Here is a 16,110-nt window from a genome sequence, read left to right on the forward strand (position 1 = left end):
TGCGCTGCACTTGTTATGCTAATGACCTCCCTCTCCGCTTCCCTGCTTAGCCCCCCCCCCACACCCAACCACCACCACCCGCCGCCAAGAGGAGCGCCATACAAATCACGCTTGTCCTTCACTTTATTGCACCAACTTGAAACAAAGCCCTACTTTTATTTGCGCCTCAATCACATCAACACCAAGTCAAGTTAGCGTGCAAATAATTGCAAGTGAAATGTCAACATGACTTCCTGAGAGTCTTCTGAGCGGGACGGTGATACCGATGCTTAGAATGCTAATATATTCGCTGTTTTTAGAAAAAAAATGGTGGAAAAAATCTCCAGTTTCAGGGCTGCTCCACTGGGATCCATGACGAGAATGTCACTTTAGGCCACGCGGACGCGAGCCCATGTCAACAGAAGCGCAAACCTTCGGCAAACAGTGCATTGACCTTGCTTCTGCGCTCGCGCCGATGTCCTCTTGGAGGTGCTTCCAGCTTGTGAAGGCTTGGCGTTATGTCACACTGCAGCTTGGTGACCTGAGCATGACGGTTCACTTTCTGCCACTTCCACAATGTGTCTTTATGCTGTCCGGGCCCGTTGCTTGGTGCTGAAAGAGATGGGCCGCGCTCGCCTCTCACTCTTTGAAAATTAAGTTGCTGTCGCACGCCTATGGACCCATTGTCTTGCAAGCGGGGAGCCGGTGCTTGGTATTCCCGGCACAGAGCGGCCTTGGCGGCGTGCTGCCATTCCGATTCCCTCCCTCGCCATTCCAACTCAATCTGGGTCTGAGCCCTCGACTCCGGCCCGCCTCCCCGTAGGTTACCACACTACTGTATGTGTGAGCCGACATGGGCTGACATGGGAATCGTTCCACTGCGGGAATGTGACGCTTGACTGCAAAAGACGTTTTGGCATTTGCATTTGGTTGCTCGCCATCTTTGGAGAGAGCTGAGAGGCGTCTCACCTGCTATCTTGTGAAATGCTACCTTTCATAGCACTCGTGCAGCTGGTTTACGTCCTAGTTCCCTGGAGTCGCCACTGATGAACGGTTTTGTTCCCCACAGCAGAGCTCCACAAATACGTTTTTAAACGATCAGACATCACTTAAAGAGGAACCGGGCAGAATTAAAATCATCTTTAGTGGCCAAAATGATAGCAAAAAAAAGTTGTGAATTGATATAAAGTGTCCAATAGTGTCGTATGAGACACAGAATGATGATATTGAATGTCTGCTGGTTTCGGTGTGCATTGTTCCATATCGCCATACTATCAAGTTTCTGAAAACATTCCACTGCCTTGTGAGGGCAACGTGGCCTCCGATTTTGTGTCCATTCAAAGATCTGCGCTGGTGAAGAGAATCCTTACGTTCAGCATCTTATACTTCATTGTCTTGGTTGTTCAGAGCTTCTGATACTTCATTCAGGGGTTTGCCATGAGTCGACGCTGCTGATCAACTCACTTTGCATCGCTGCTGACCCTCATTGAGGGGAGAATACGTTTATTAGTCCACATCACATGGCCAGGGAAACTCATCAAGGAAGTCTAGAATTTCATAAGTTAAAAAACAAAAACACTGAGAGATAAGTGCTGTCAAGCGATTGAGTTTTTGACTAATTAATCGCAAAAAAAATTCTGTGATTAATTGCGATTAATCGCATTTTTTCTATGACTGTTTTTTGTGAAGTTTTTAACAGGTATTTATTGGAATAATATATTGCATGTAAATTATTTTTTAAATAAATAAAAACTGAGTTAGCTGAGTTAAAATAATTAATCGTGTTAATTTAAAAAAAAAATAATCTTGAGTTCGCGCTTTAATTTTGACAGCCCTAATATATATATATATATATATATATATATATATATATATTGGGAGGTATGATAATAGGCAATTACCTAGACCCTTTTGTCTTGTTACAAATGTACGTGTCCTTCTTTTCTCAGAAGGCGTCCAATGCAGTCCTCAATGTTGTGTGAAACATAAAGTTTGCTGTGCACTAGTTTGTTGTCCTGTCCCAGAGAATACGCGCTAATCTGACCCACAATTGGGGATGAGCATGGGGCCTAATGAGGTAACAACGATGGCAGCTTGTATGAATGAAGGAGTTGTTACCGGAGGTGCTCGGCCTTGGGGGGGGGGGGGGGGGTCGACAGCAGGAAAACGCTTCCTCTCATGAATAGTCATCAGGGCCACACGTCATCCCCGTGAATTCTAATCAGGCTTACATGCACAGTTTTTTCTGCTCATTAATATTCATGAGCCAGTGAGGGTCTCCTCTGGGGTTCAACGTCTGCCGGCCCGAAGGAACGCCGATAATTGGACTGGTCTGGATCACCTTTACATGTTGATTATTTTCAGGTTGCTTCTCAAGTTGTTGTTGTTGTGACCAGTCAGCAAGAAGTCATGAGTTGTTTCTCATTTCATGCGGATAACCAACCTGTGGCCACAAGTTTTTGTGGGCTTGTTAGACACGGTTGTTATGTTTGAAGCGCAAATCAGGATCAGACGGCCACAGGGCAGGAAACATCACCCGCAAACCTCAGAGACGCTCACCATCAATTACAAAATTACACACACTTGAAGAAGTACACAAAAAACACATATGTTTGGGCCAGTCAAAGTCATTTAAGTTTAAAAAAATGGAAAAATCTAGGTTAATGATATTTATTGAAAAACTCGTGTCATTAAAAACCGGAAGGCGATTTTCGCAATAACTTGAAACATTGAGTTGAGTTCCCCAATTTAAAAGTTTGATGCCTTGAAATTTTCCAGTTCACGCAACGCTTTCACAGTATACAGATAAGAAGAACACGTAGAAGTACTGATTGAATTCCTGTACTTCGGTTAAAAAATGTCATGTAATGACACTTTTGTACTATTACCATTCAAAAAAAAAAAAAAAAAAAAAAAAGGAGGAAAAAATTTAGTCTTTCAAGAAATGGCTCGCTTACAAGTTGCAAAAAAAAAAAATTGGGCTAATCATAACTGAAAACTACACCTTACCTCGATGCTTCTTTTTTCAATTTACAGAGAAATATGTTTTGAAAATGTGTGATGGTCTTTTGGCCAAAATTCCAAAAGATATGGCTTGGAGAAGACACAACTCTGCGCATCACCAGAAGAAAATCTTACCTACAGTGGAGCATGGTTATGGCCTCCGCATATTTTATGGCTGCTTTTCTTCAGCTTAAACTGCATGAGGCCTTAGAATGAATTATGAACCGTTCCAAATGGCAGTCAGTCTTAGAAATAAACTTTGAAAAACTTTGCTTCTGCCAGAAAGCAAAAAAAAATCAAATAAAATTCAAGGAAAAGCCCACTTGAACACAAGTTAGAATGTGATTGGTTCATTTTAAACGTGGCCACATTCGAGTTCTAAGAGGGTGTGTACACTTATGCAATCACATTAGTTACTTCACCTTTAAAATTTCCAGTTGAATTGCATAAGTTTTTGTCACAAAGTCTTGATTTTTAGCTTCTTCTCATTTTCCATGTCACAAAATTATTGGCATTTGAACAGGGTTGTGTTGACTTTTTTTATTTATTTATTTTTTTTATATCCAATATATGTTGCGCCACTGAATGTTCCCTGGTTCACGTTGCTGCTCGGCCTGTTTTCTTTTTTTTTTTTTTTTATCGTACTCTATAAGTCTCCAAGATGCCAATCAAGATCTCAACCTTTTTTTACTTTACCGCTCTGAGTTTACGGCTTTTTTACATCGTGTCATCACCTGCAGATGTTGAGAAAAGTTACGAGCCCATTTGGGCAAAGTAAGGCGTATAAAATTGCAGATGTCTGTTCAAATGTAGGGAATAAATCTCAAGTCGGCTCAACTTTATTTATTCTTTACAGAGCACTTTAAAAAAAATAACCACAGCTGCATACCAAGTGCTGGATATAAGGAAAGAAATCCGACATGTAAAAAAATAAATAAATAAATAAAATATTAAAAAACATTGAAACAGTCAACACAATAAAACACTCCAACAATGCGGAGTTAGTCAAAAGAGCAAAGACTAAAAATGTGTTTTAAGAGGAATTTTAAAGATGGACCGAGAGTGAGCTTGCCTGACGTTTGGCGGAAGGTCAAGTCTGGAGTGATCATAAAAATGAATCGTCAAGTGAAGTACTTTGTGTATGCCTGAAAAATCTGAAAGTATTTGTTTTCATGTTGTCAGTCATCTTCTGGGGGCCCCCCCTGAGGAAATCCCCCAGCGGTAGGCTGAGGAGCATCAATTGCATGTTTTGGTCCGCACATTGGAACATTCCAGTCATTCTGTGGCATAATGAGTGGCGACAACAACTTCTGTGGTTCTGAGCTCCTGTCAAGTTAATGCGGCCCGCGTTTACGTTTACACTTGCCTGAAATGTTCGGAGGCTCTCAAATGCGCATGCAGTGGGATGAAAAAGAAACACAAACACACGCAGAAAAACTGAAGTAATAGTTTATGATTATAATAGTGGTTGCAAAAGTGGGCACACCCTCTTATAACTCATGATTCTTGAACTGACCAATCACATACAAAATTGTGAAGAACACTCAACTTGGCTCATTTAAAGGAGAAGTCAAGTCAAATGTTTTCTTTACAATAATATGTTCTTCTGATTAATATTGGGTTTGTCTAGTGGTGGGCGGTCAAGACCTTCAAGGCCTTCTCTGCTGGCCTAAAATGATCAAGAAATCATGATCATATTCTTCACATTAATGTCATGTTATATCCTAATGTTGTATTTTTAGGTGAGAGTTTTTATCCAATCAGAATTCAGCTCGCTCGTGTTGCCAGGCAGATTTCATAATCTCTGTCGCACGCACTATTCACACGAGGCCTTCATATAGAATTGTGCGGGCATCTGTTTTGTCAAAGTCAATGAGTATTCAGAGTTGATTGACAGTTGCGATAGCCAATCAGATCACAAGTTGGTCACAGTGAGCCTTCCCGCTGGCCTTACGCTGAAGGTGATGAACGCGTCTTGTGATTGGATACTCACTCGTGAGGGGGCAGCGCTATGCGGAATCAACACACCCGGAAGTCGTAACTGTCGACCGTTCGAAAATCTAAAATATATTCTTGCTTTTTTTAAACCACTATGGCCGAAGGAGGGAAGAGTGTGGATTTAATTGTAGATACACCTGCGGGGCCATTTTCTAGAATGTTTGTCCAATATGAATTAAGCAGAATTTTTCTTTTTTTTTTTTTTTTAAACAGTTTTTCTCCATCTCGGGGGCGGCCATTTTGCCTTGATGCTGCCACTTGCTGCTGTCTGAAAACGACATCACAGTGCCTAAAAGCTCAGGTAACGGTGGTCGAGGCGCACCTGTTTCCGAGGTTTGGTCATGTGACGTCCGCAAGCTTAGCCCTGAGGCACTGTGATGTCACTTTCAGTCGCTAACATGAGTAAGTGCAAAGCAAAATGGCCGCCCTAAAATGGATGAAAAGAGCTGGATTTTTCTGCTTAATTCATGTTCCACAAACGCAATATTAATCAGGATATCATGTTTAGTCTAGCGAGGTTGCACTTCCCGTTTAAAGTGAAGTCCAGCTGACATTTCTTTCATTGCATCTTGCAGCAGAGAGCATCCCCCAAAAAATTGAGCTGGTTGTCATTAATAAAATGTAGCAAACCGAAGAATAGTACAAAATGATTTCCAAGGGATTGGAGGTACTATCGAACACTGTGAACTCAGTCATCATTAACTGGAGAAAAATATAAAACAATAGTCACATTACTAACAACTCTTCATCCAGAATTCATTAAAACTGAGAAAGACAAAATAAGGAATTTCTGGCAAGTGCAGGCCGTGTCCTATTTGAAACAACAATCTCTTGTAGTCAACATAAGTCGGGGCTACAGGGTAAGGTGGCAAGACGAACGAGTTCTTACAAAATGTACGTCTGGGGAAAAAAAACACCGCACATGACCAAAAGAACACCATCCACACAGAGGTGGAACTGGGGCCTCAGTCAAGTGGATGGAATGTTGTTATGATAAGTTCCAAAGACAAGCCCATTTTTGCAGGAAAGTTGAAGATAAAGAATTTAACACCCCCCCCCCCCCCCCTCCAAAAAAAATATCATGCGTGTTGCTTCTCCAGAAGAAATGTAAAGTTTTCTTGACTTTTATTGGCTGACTGTTTTATTGTTTACGGTTTAATATTATGAATTCTTATCTATTATTTTTATGTGCAGCACTTCGTATGCAGCTCTGGTTGTGTGCTCGATGAATCAAGTTGAGTTGACACTAAAGACAAAAGCCTCTTCGATAAAGTCTTCGCCACCGTGCGTGTGCGTATGCCTGCCATGGGTTTTTAGAGCATGTTCAAAGAAAAAGCTTTGGCTGAAGGTCAGTGAGAGCTCAAGTGAGTCGGTGTTGTCTCACTCTCTCCATCAGGTGTGGGCAAACTACGGCCCGGGGGCCACATGCGGCCCGTTCAACATTTGAATCCGCCCCGCCGAACTTAAAAAAAATTAAATGAATAAACATTTTTAATGTTTTATTTTCTAAATACTGTGTTTTTTCAAAGACACATATATTGTTTTAATGCTTTTGTTAACGTTCATTTAAAATTAAATGTTTTTTTGTTTTTTTCTCCGATAAGGTGAGGTTACCAAAAGACTCCATCCATCTGCTCCTGGTCCGGCCCCTTTGTCAAATTTTAGAACCCATTGTGGCCCCCCCAATCAAAATGTTTGCCCACCCCTGGTCTACATGGTCTGATTGGCTGACGACTAGTGTACATTAGTCTTTTTTTTTTTTTTTTTTAATATCAGAAAAAAATGAGTGTTGTATTAGGGGTGGTTTGACTTTCCGTAGCCACTGTACGTTCTCACTAAACATCCACAGGAGTTGTTTGGGTTGGACTGTGCCCTTGTACGTTCGATAAGAAAAACGAAATGAAGGCCATAATCGCCCGTTTTAGCAATTTACTGATATTTTATGCAAATCGACATTTTGATGACGGTAGAACCTGGACTTGATTCATACCACCATACCGAAATGCTCAAAGCCAGGCAAGCTCTAAAATCAACAGAAGGACTGTCTTTCCAAGTCGTTACTTAAAACGTGTTGTTGTTTTACTTGAATGTGTTGTCTGCTGAGCCTGTGGCGCATTCCAGCCAGAGCTTGAGTGTTCCTTCTTGACACACTTGACACCTGCAAATATTTGAAGCTTACAGAGGAGACCTGATTGCGCTGAAGCAGAACGTCCTTCCTTGTGCCGCATGAGATAGTTGTCCCGTTCCATCCCAGTTTGGGATGTGTGGAATCTCTTTCATAATGCGCCTGTGACCTGCATGCTCTCCTGGAGGTTTACGCCAGGAAAGGTTTGACGCCTTGCCTGACCTGCTCTTTGTACGATACTGAGCCCCTTGGTCCAATTGGTACACCACTAATGGTCGAAAAGCAGAACTTTTTATAGCAAAAGTGACGAGGTTGTGCAATGTTCGGGCAAGGCATGGGTGTGTTTTGCTCAGCTTGCCATCAAATATGTTTCAAAAGGCGACAGCCGTCTAAATTCATGCTGGGAAAATATCATGGGGGTTTTGACAACATTTTTGAGTTGGACGGTAGCTGAATGTTACGCATTTGTCGTTCTTTGATTTTTGAATTGACAGATTTGTTTTATGGCAGGGCTTGCCACTTTGTATTAAATGATGTGAGCAGGTGGAAGACTTCGTTTCATCTTTGGTAGACGAGCACAGGGATGGGCAAAATAAACCTCTGCCCTCACTGGCCCCTTGATTTTTTTTTTTTATTAAAAAATGGATTTGATTCTGTTTTTGTTTTTGTTTGGATATTTGGGGTTTCCAAAAAAAAAATCCCAATGCTTTTCAGTTGCATGCGAATTTTCACTATTCGCATTCTGGCTGACTATCAGTTATTGTGTTGTACCACAATGACTTTTACTGTGTATGTGTGTGTTTTGTTTGGTAATCCCACATTTGATAAATCGAACAAAGTTGGATTTAAACTTTGAAATATGTGGTTTAAATTGAATTCAATCATTCTTCCCACTTTAAAGTTACAATTCTCATTTTAAAATCAGAATTCCGACTTCATTCTCAGAATCCTCACTTTAAAGTCACAATTCTGACGTTGTTCTCAGAATTCTGCCTTTTAAATCAGAATTCCCACTTCAAAGACAAAATTCTGACTTTAAAGTGGCAATTCTGAGAATAAAGTCCGAATCCTGCCAACATTTAGTTTTTATTTCTTCACTGGCCCTGTTCCTCCTCCGTCCCGTGTCATCAGTTGAACGTGTATGACACTTCAATGAAATGACGCCGTCAGCCTCGTGCAGCCGCCTCTCTGGCGTGCTGCTGAAACCGCAACATGACGTTAAAAGACGTCTTTGCATTTGCTGGCCGCAACTCCGCGCAGCCTGCTGATATTTCTGAAGTTCCTCCAACTAACATTCCTCACCTCCGAACACCAACAACCGTGAATTTTCTTCAGCGTTTGTGAGCTGGAGCCAATCCCGAAGTGGCGATGGGCATTCCGTCCCAGGGATGGAACGGTCCGCCCATTCGTCCAGGACGGATGCCCATTTTGGGGGACACAGGATGAGACAATTTTTAAAATTTAAATTCTTTTTTTTTTTTCTAGACGTGCTTACCTGGTGAAAACCCACACGAGACCATGTAAAGTCTGCCAGAGAGCAGTTTCAAATCCCAAACTTCAAAACTTTGAGGCAGACCAAAAGACTTAACCACTAGTGCGCCGTGCCGCGTTGCCACCGACCAATTTGGAACTTAATTCATGCGTGCAGTATTTCAATATTCCCCAATAAAATACCATTCATCTGTTTCGACCCTCCCCCAATTTTTTTTTTTTTTAAGAAAAATAGCATTTAATTGCAATTTAATTTGATCATGCGCATCAGTAGCACATGATTAAAATGAGCTGATTTTTTTTTTCTTTGCTTGCCTGCCTTTAAGGGGCGTGGTCTAGTGAATGCTCATACTTTGGCCTATTCCAGTAAGTGGTCTCATTTTTTGTGAGTAGGTGACCTTAGCGAGCAGACCTCGCTCATTTATTCACGTGTGTAAAATGAAAAGGCAAACGGATGTTTCATTTATTGCATGTTCTCTTCCTGAGCTTTCAGAACTTTAATCGCTATTAGTCCACAAGGACTATCACACACGATGATTTGCTCTATAAAAAATCTATACAATAACGACTGTGTTGTTGTTTTCTTTTAAATGTTTGCTCATGTTGTGTGAGTAATTTAGCAAAATATACATCTGTATTGTTAATCTGTGCAATTAATTAGCCAGTGCCTCAATGCTGATGTTAGCGATGCCTAAAGTTGCACCGCGTCCGCTCAATTTATCATCTGAAATGTAAATTACAGCCGATATTCGCTTCCACGCCGTTTTCCTCACGTTCCATCTTCTTCTTGACTGACGTTCAAAAATTAAAGCCAGTTCTGCCATTTTCAGAACGGCTCTGCTTCTGCTTTGATCCAATGAGGGTTTGTTTACTACACTGTAAAAAATTGTAGTTGAGTGAACAAAACATTTTTGGGGGAGAGGATTAGGGCCAGTTTAGAAAAAAAAAAAGGTTGGCAGGATTCTGACTTTATTCTCAGAATTCTCGCTTTCAAGTGAGAATTATGAGAATATGGTGAGAATTTTGACTTTAATCTACGAATTCTGAAATAAATCAGAATTCTCACTTTAAAATGGAATTCTCATTTTTATACTCTGAATTCTCAATTCTGAGAAGAAAGTCGAATAAATATATATATATATATTTATTTATTTATTTATTTTTTATCTTTTCACTGGCCCTAATCCTCTTCTGTAAAATTTCACTTTCACAAACTTCAATAACATTTTAAGTTCAGGAATTCAACAAAATATTTAATGTTTTGCTAATGTCAAAATTCCACCTTAAATGACTGTTTTAGCCCCCCCCAAAAAAATATGTCCCCCCCCCTCCAGTGTAATCGGAGTTTTGACGTGTGACATCACCAAGAACGATGATGGCTTTTAATCAGACAAATATTACGTCAGCATTTGCTGATGTAGCTGTTGTTGTTACACGAGAGTGAGAGCACCTTCGTCCCTAATTGGCTTTTCACACAAAGATGATCAATCAGTTCACATCCATCGAGGCCTGAGGCTCTTCTGATGGCAGCTGGAAAACCCCAGACCATCCCGACATTCCAGTCCAGGCTTTTTGTCAGAGCACGCCAATGTCACATGACCCAAGAAGCTCAAACAACTCCATCATAAGAAATTTATTTTTGCAACAGTCACCATGAAGAAAGCATTGAAATGTTACTGTACACGGACCACATGTGCTTCATTCTAAATGAATCTAAGAAATGAATTGAGCTAGCAAAAAAAAGTGTATTTAAAAAAAAAAAAACAAGACATCTTCCAGGCAGAAGTGAAGATGATGATGATGAGTCACATGACAGTGTTTAGGCCTCTCATGACAACACTCAAATACAGTACCTCTTTGGTTCCTTGAATGCAGTTTTAGAAAAATAACTTTTTTTTTTTAAATTTGATGTCCCGTGTTGGCAGCTTCACAGCTCCGCAGTGCAAATATTCTAATAACAGTGGATGGGAGGGGGGTTGCGGGAAGGGCCGAGAGGTGTGATGATGCTGCCATAAGGGAAGTCGCTAAACAACATGGGAAAGGTTCTGAAGAGCAAACTAGAGAGCCTTAAAGCAATGGAACTACTCACCATGCGTACGTTTCAAGTATTGCCGATACTGATAGTTTGTCGCTGGCGTTCAGCTTTTCTGCTGTGTGCTCAATGTGTTGCATAGCTGGTGTGGCACTTGTGTCTTGGACTGGTGAGGCGCCACCTAACGGTCACTGGAGGCATTTCAATCTGCAAGTGCTCGAACTGTGTGAGGAGCCGAGCCTCCGCTTTGAGTCTGATTTGAAAATTGGCTGTGAGGTCACAGAGGTCAACTCCCAGCACAACACAATGCAAATACAGTGGTACCTTGACTTAGGAAAATCACCACATTTATTTTTTGTTGCATTAAAAAAAAATGGAACTGCATTGTAAAATATAAATATAAAAAACATAATCAATGATAATGTCAAGAAATAAACTGGTTGTGTGAATTAAGCCAAAAGTCACACACACATACATACCGTAGTACTCGTGTGTGTCTTTAAGAAGCCGTGTGAGTGAAATCACAAGCTCTGCCCCCATCTCCAATTGCAAAAAAAAATTGCAAAAATCTGTGTATGGTTGACGACCATTGTAAACACAGTGAAAAAATATGTACGCACTGTATGTACATTTTTTTTCTTGTGTACTCAATTTCTTTCGTTTTGTGGAATTTGTTTCATCCCAATCCTTTATTTATATTTATATATATATATATATATATATATATATATATATATATATATATATATGGGGGAGTTGGGGGGGGGGCTATGCCTCTGTGCCTGGCCCCTTGTGTGGCCCGTGCCACCAAGTAGATACTAATTAAAGCCTCAGTAATTTGCGTTACATTGCATCATTGCCATGAGTGCATCACATGCTGACTTGATATACTGTGACGGCGTAGCGTGACATTAAATTAAGTCAATTAACGCAGTTGATAACTACCTTGAAGAAATAATTACAATGAGGCAATTTAGATAAAAGGTCTGTGTGGGTGTATGTGCGCGTGTGTTCAAAATCGTTCCCCTCTGTGAAATTGTTAAAAAACCACCATTGCATGCTCCTTGTGAGTGTTTTCATTTTGTATTTTCCCGAGGCACTCATAAGTCAAGGTACCACTGCGCATCAACAAACATAAATATATGTACAAGCTTATACGCAAGTGCACGTGAGAGCGTACACTTCTCCACATGGTCCATCTGTTTCGGACTGTGTGGCGGTCACAGCCGCACCGAGAAGAGCTCAAGCGCAGCCGCACTCCTCCACAATCATGTTGGGAACGTCTCGTTTCACAATGTTGTACTCGTCGTCAAAGTAGAGCATGGACATGGTGCTCAGCCTGGTCGGGATGCAACAGGAGTTCATTGAGCCCGGGCTCATGCCCCGCATGCGGTACTGGTTCACGACTGCCGTGTGGAAAGACGACGCCGAGCCGGGAACTCCTGCCATGTAAGCGGGACACTTCCCTTCACAGTAGTTCCCGAAGTAGCCGGACGGCGCGATGATCCAGTCGTTCCAGCCTATGAGCCGGAAGTCAATGTAGAACTGCTGGCGGCAGCACAGACTTGCGCTGCCGTCGCATTCCAGTCCTCGCTTCCGAATGCGATGCTTGGCGTCCACCTGCCGGGCCTGCACCACCAGAAAAGGCCGGTGCGACTCGTCGTTGCGGTTGAGGAGGACGGGCGCTACGCCCACCGCCTCGCATCCGTCGCAGCGCACGTCCAGGTTCTGCCGCCGGTCGCCCTGCTCAAACACCAAGCGCACGGCGTGGGTCAGCGTGAAGGTGTGCCACCCGCTCCGTTTCAGCTCCACGCACTTCTCCACCAGGTTCCACTTGCTGCTCAGGCCTGGTTCCTGGTAGTACACCTTTACCGTCACCTTCCGCCGAGACCGCACCTCAACGGGGGAAGGCATCAACTTGAAGTAGAGCCAGAGGGTGGCTTGCGTCACATCCAGGTTCTGGTTGCCCTCGCTGGAGATCAGGAAGAACAAACTGGACTTGGACGTCACCAGGTCGTCTGCAGACAACAACAGACGACGGGAGTTATGACAACAAACTGACCTCAGAATTCTCTTGCGCACCAGTCAAGTCGCGTCTTTTCTTCCGTGTTGCTGCAGCTGATTTGATTCTGATCCTCATAGTGGCCAATTTGAATATAAAAAGTTTTTTTATTCTAAGCCAGAGGATCAGATCTGTACCACCGTATAATTTTAATATCACACTAAAGCAAATACAGGACATTCTGGCAGAAAATCTGCATAGAAATTGATTTTTTTTCTTCCCTTAAACCAATTATAAATATTTATAGTCAATATTTCCCTTACGTAAACATTGATTGGACAATACAGTCGTATCATTTGCTTGCCACTAATTTTTAATAATTTTTTTTATTCTTAGTAAAAATATACAGTATATGATAATCAAAATCAGGGCCAGTTTTTAATATATATATATATATTATATTATATATATATATATATAATTATATTATATATCTATCTATCTATATATATTATACATATAATTATATTATATATATATATAATATAATTATATATATATTATATTATATATATAATTATATTATATATCTATCTATATATATATATTATATATATAATTATATATATAATATAATGTATATATTATATTATATATATATATATTATATATATTTGTAAAATACTGCATACGATGAGATGATTCTACATTTATTTATAAGGTTTTCGGAACAGCCCTCTGAGGGACACCACAACTCCCAGCTGGCCAATGACCAAAATAAATAAAGAGTCTCATCAGCTGTGCGCCCAGGGCGGAGTGAACACATGCACATGACACAGGTACAGTATACATGCTGATTGACAGTTGTCAGCTGAAGAAGATTAGAGCAATTATTCAAGCGTGAACTTTGTGAACTCTGAGCGGAGCCAATTGAGACTGACACTGAGAACCTGAGATAAACTTAAAGCTTCACACTTGGGTGCGCATCTTCACGCAAACGATCACGCATGCAGATGCAAGTGCACGTTCATGCCTCGTTCAGGTGATGCGGCAATCAGACGTTTCTCAGGGTGCAGTTGGACACACTGGCCGTCAGTTACTGCCCGGGATCGTTCTGACTCAACTGTTGCGGTTAACTGGAAGCCACTCAAGGCGTTAATGCAGCCAGTTGGCTGCAAGCATTGTTGACAGAAAACATCTGAAACTAAAGGCTGTCAAAGCTGACGTCACGGCTCACGTTTCTTTTTCGGGAATGTGGTGATTTTGAGGTGTCCAACTTTTTGTGTCGTATGTGAATACAACACAACTGTTAGCAACAGGTGTGTTTCCCCCAAAAAGGGGGGGGGGGGGGGTATACTCATTTTCATATTAAAGAGAGCCTCTCACACATAAAAAAAGTTGCATGAACTCAAACTTTTAAGGCAACAGATTTGATGCAATTTCAAGTCCGGCAATTCAGCTAAATATTTTAAGTTTTGATGTTGTGAATAGTGGCTTTTCCACCCCCCCCCGCCCCCCAAAAGACACAACAACTGTTGTCCCTTATGTTGTACTAGCAACTTCAAGAGGAAGTAAAAACAACTCAGCAAATTGTTTTGGAGTAAACAACGGGCTTGCTTTGATGTGCTAATTAATATTCTCGCCATGAATGTCTATAGTTAGTATTTTAAAGTTGTTTTAACTTATATAAATGTTTTAGCCTCAATAAGATACAAATTGTGTTTTTTGCAGTGTATAAAATGTTTTTCTCATCCCCACATGAGACAAATATGACAGAAGTGAAGATTTTTGTGACGTGTATCAATAATATAGATAAGTCGTTGATCAAATTGTGCTATTCTGTAACATTTGTGGTACACGGGCTCCCTTTAGTTGTACGTGAAAGAATCACTGCTGAAGTTCAGTTTAGTTGGAATTAATTTTTCAGAACAGTCTGCATTTTCTCTTTAATAACCGTCTGTGTTTGAAGTTTAAACTTTTATGTACAATTATATGTAACTGCACTATATTTTTATTGAATGATTGAGTGTATTTTTTGTATTATGTATATGTGTTAACTGGGTGGAAAAAAGATCATTGGTTGCCCATGAGTTATATGTGGTAAGTTAGTTGAATTTTAAAATAGATGTCAACACAACTTTATTTTACTATACCAAAGTGCACTGTTAATGGTCCAACTGTGCATGCACTGGGGGGGGGCTTAATTTGATCATATAAATTGGTTGCACATGATTTATAAGTGGTAAACTAATGTCATTTTAAAATATATCTCCGCTCGCCACATGATGAACTTACAATGTGACTTAGTCATGATGTTGGTATTTGGGCAGTGTGTTTATTTGCTACGTGGTGTCAAAAGTTCGAGAACCGCTGGACGACGCACCTTTTTCGGCAAAGCTGATGATCTCCGAGCTCTCCTCCAGGACGTCATTGTTCATCGGGTGCCCGTCCAAATTGGGGATCTCCACCCTGCCGTCTTCCCGCAGCTTCCCGGCGTGGAGCTTGCGCAGCGCCGTCACCATGGCAGCCTTCGGCACCGGGTGCGTGATGTTGGGCCGCTTCCTCATCTGCAGTCTGCTCAGAATGTGCCTCTTGACCGCTTCTAGCAAGTCCGCGTCCAGCCGACCGGATTCGGTGGTCTCCTCCGTCTGAGCGACGCCGCAAGACGCGCAGCTATCCCGGGACGGAGCGTGCGCCTCCCCTTCGGTCGTGGTACTGGGCGCTGCAGTGCAGAGGATGCAGAGGACGCAAGTCGAGAGCACAGCCAATCGGAGCAGCCAACAAGTCATTTTCTGTTTGAGAATGAATAGAAGAACTTTGTTCCCGCTTTGGTCACATGCACTTCAAGTCATCAAGTCCAAAGTGAAGTCCGGGGAACACTGAGTTACATCACGCCAACACTTTGCCACTCTTGCGCTCGTATGCAGCTGCAGAAAAAAAGGACGCGTCACGCTTCATCAGTCAGGGAAACTTAACCCGAACCCTTCAACATATTCCATGAAATGTGAATCCATTTGAAAAGTTGCGCCATTTCTTCAGAAGTTCCCAAACAGGGCTGCTGCACTGAGGCCGACGAAGAGGAGGATGAGGACGAAGAGGAGGGGGGATTGGAAGAGGAGGTGTGCCAGCGAATGATTCCATTCTGGCATCTGGGACTCAACGCGCTCCACACCAGCAAGTCCTTCTAGACGCAGGTGGGCGGGGCTAGTGGTGGGGTGGGTGGAGTCCAGGAGAAATTCTCAATGATTCCTCACAGTTCACTTGGGCTTGTTTGTTTGTTTTTAATTTAATGTGAAACAGCACCCGAGGCACGTGTTCATCGCAATTATTTTTTTACTGCTTGTCAGAGGTGGAACAAGTTTATAAAAGTTATCCACCCAACATACACAACTTTACCTTGTAGAACAGCAGCATATTTTTTATTGATTTACATAATTTCGTATTTATTTTCTATTTAATTATTTAATGTTTATTTAATCT

The 16,110-nt window shown here is 41.6% G+C and overlaps 1 protein-coding gene across 1 annotated transcript; it reads right to left on the reverse strand.

Moving 5' to 3' along the window:
- Positions 1-10,214: 10,214 nt before the first annotated feature.
- LOC148339528 (inhibin beta B chain) lies at positions 10,215-15,765 on the reverse strand. Its single transcript, XM_088291954.1, has 2 exons — positions 15,014-15,765; positions 10,215-12,646 (listed from the first exon to the last, which is right to left on the reverse strand). The coding sequence occupies exons 1-2, from the start codon at positions 15,417-15,419 to the stop codon at positions 11,871-11,873; spliced, it is 1,182 nt and encodes a 393-aa protein (XP_088148080.1). The 5' UTR covers positions 15,420-15,765; the 3' UTR covers positions 10,215-11,870.
- Between the last annotated feature and the right edge of the window lie 345 nt (positions 15,766-16,110).

This window comes from Idiotropiscis lumnitzeri, chromosome 3 (assembly GCF_059441095.1).
Source record: "Idiotropiscis lumnitzeri isolate Australia: NSW breed Sydney's pygmy pipehorse chromosome 3, RoL_Ilum_1.0, whole genome shotgun sequence".
In the NCBI taxonomy this organism is placed as follows: Eukaryota; Metazoa; Chordata; class Actinopteri; order Syngnathiformes; family Syngnathidae; genus Idiotropiscis; species Idiotropiscis lumnitzeri.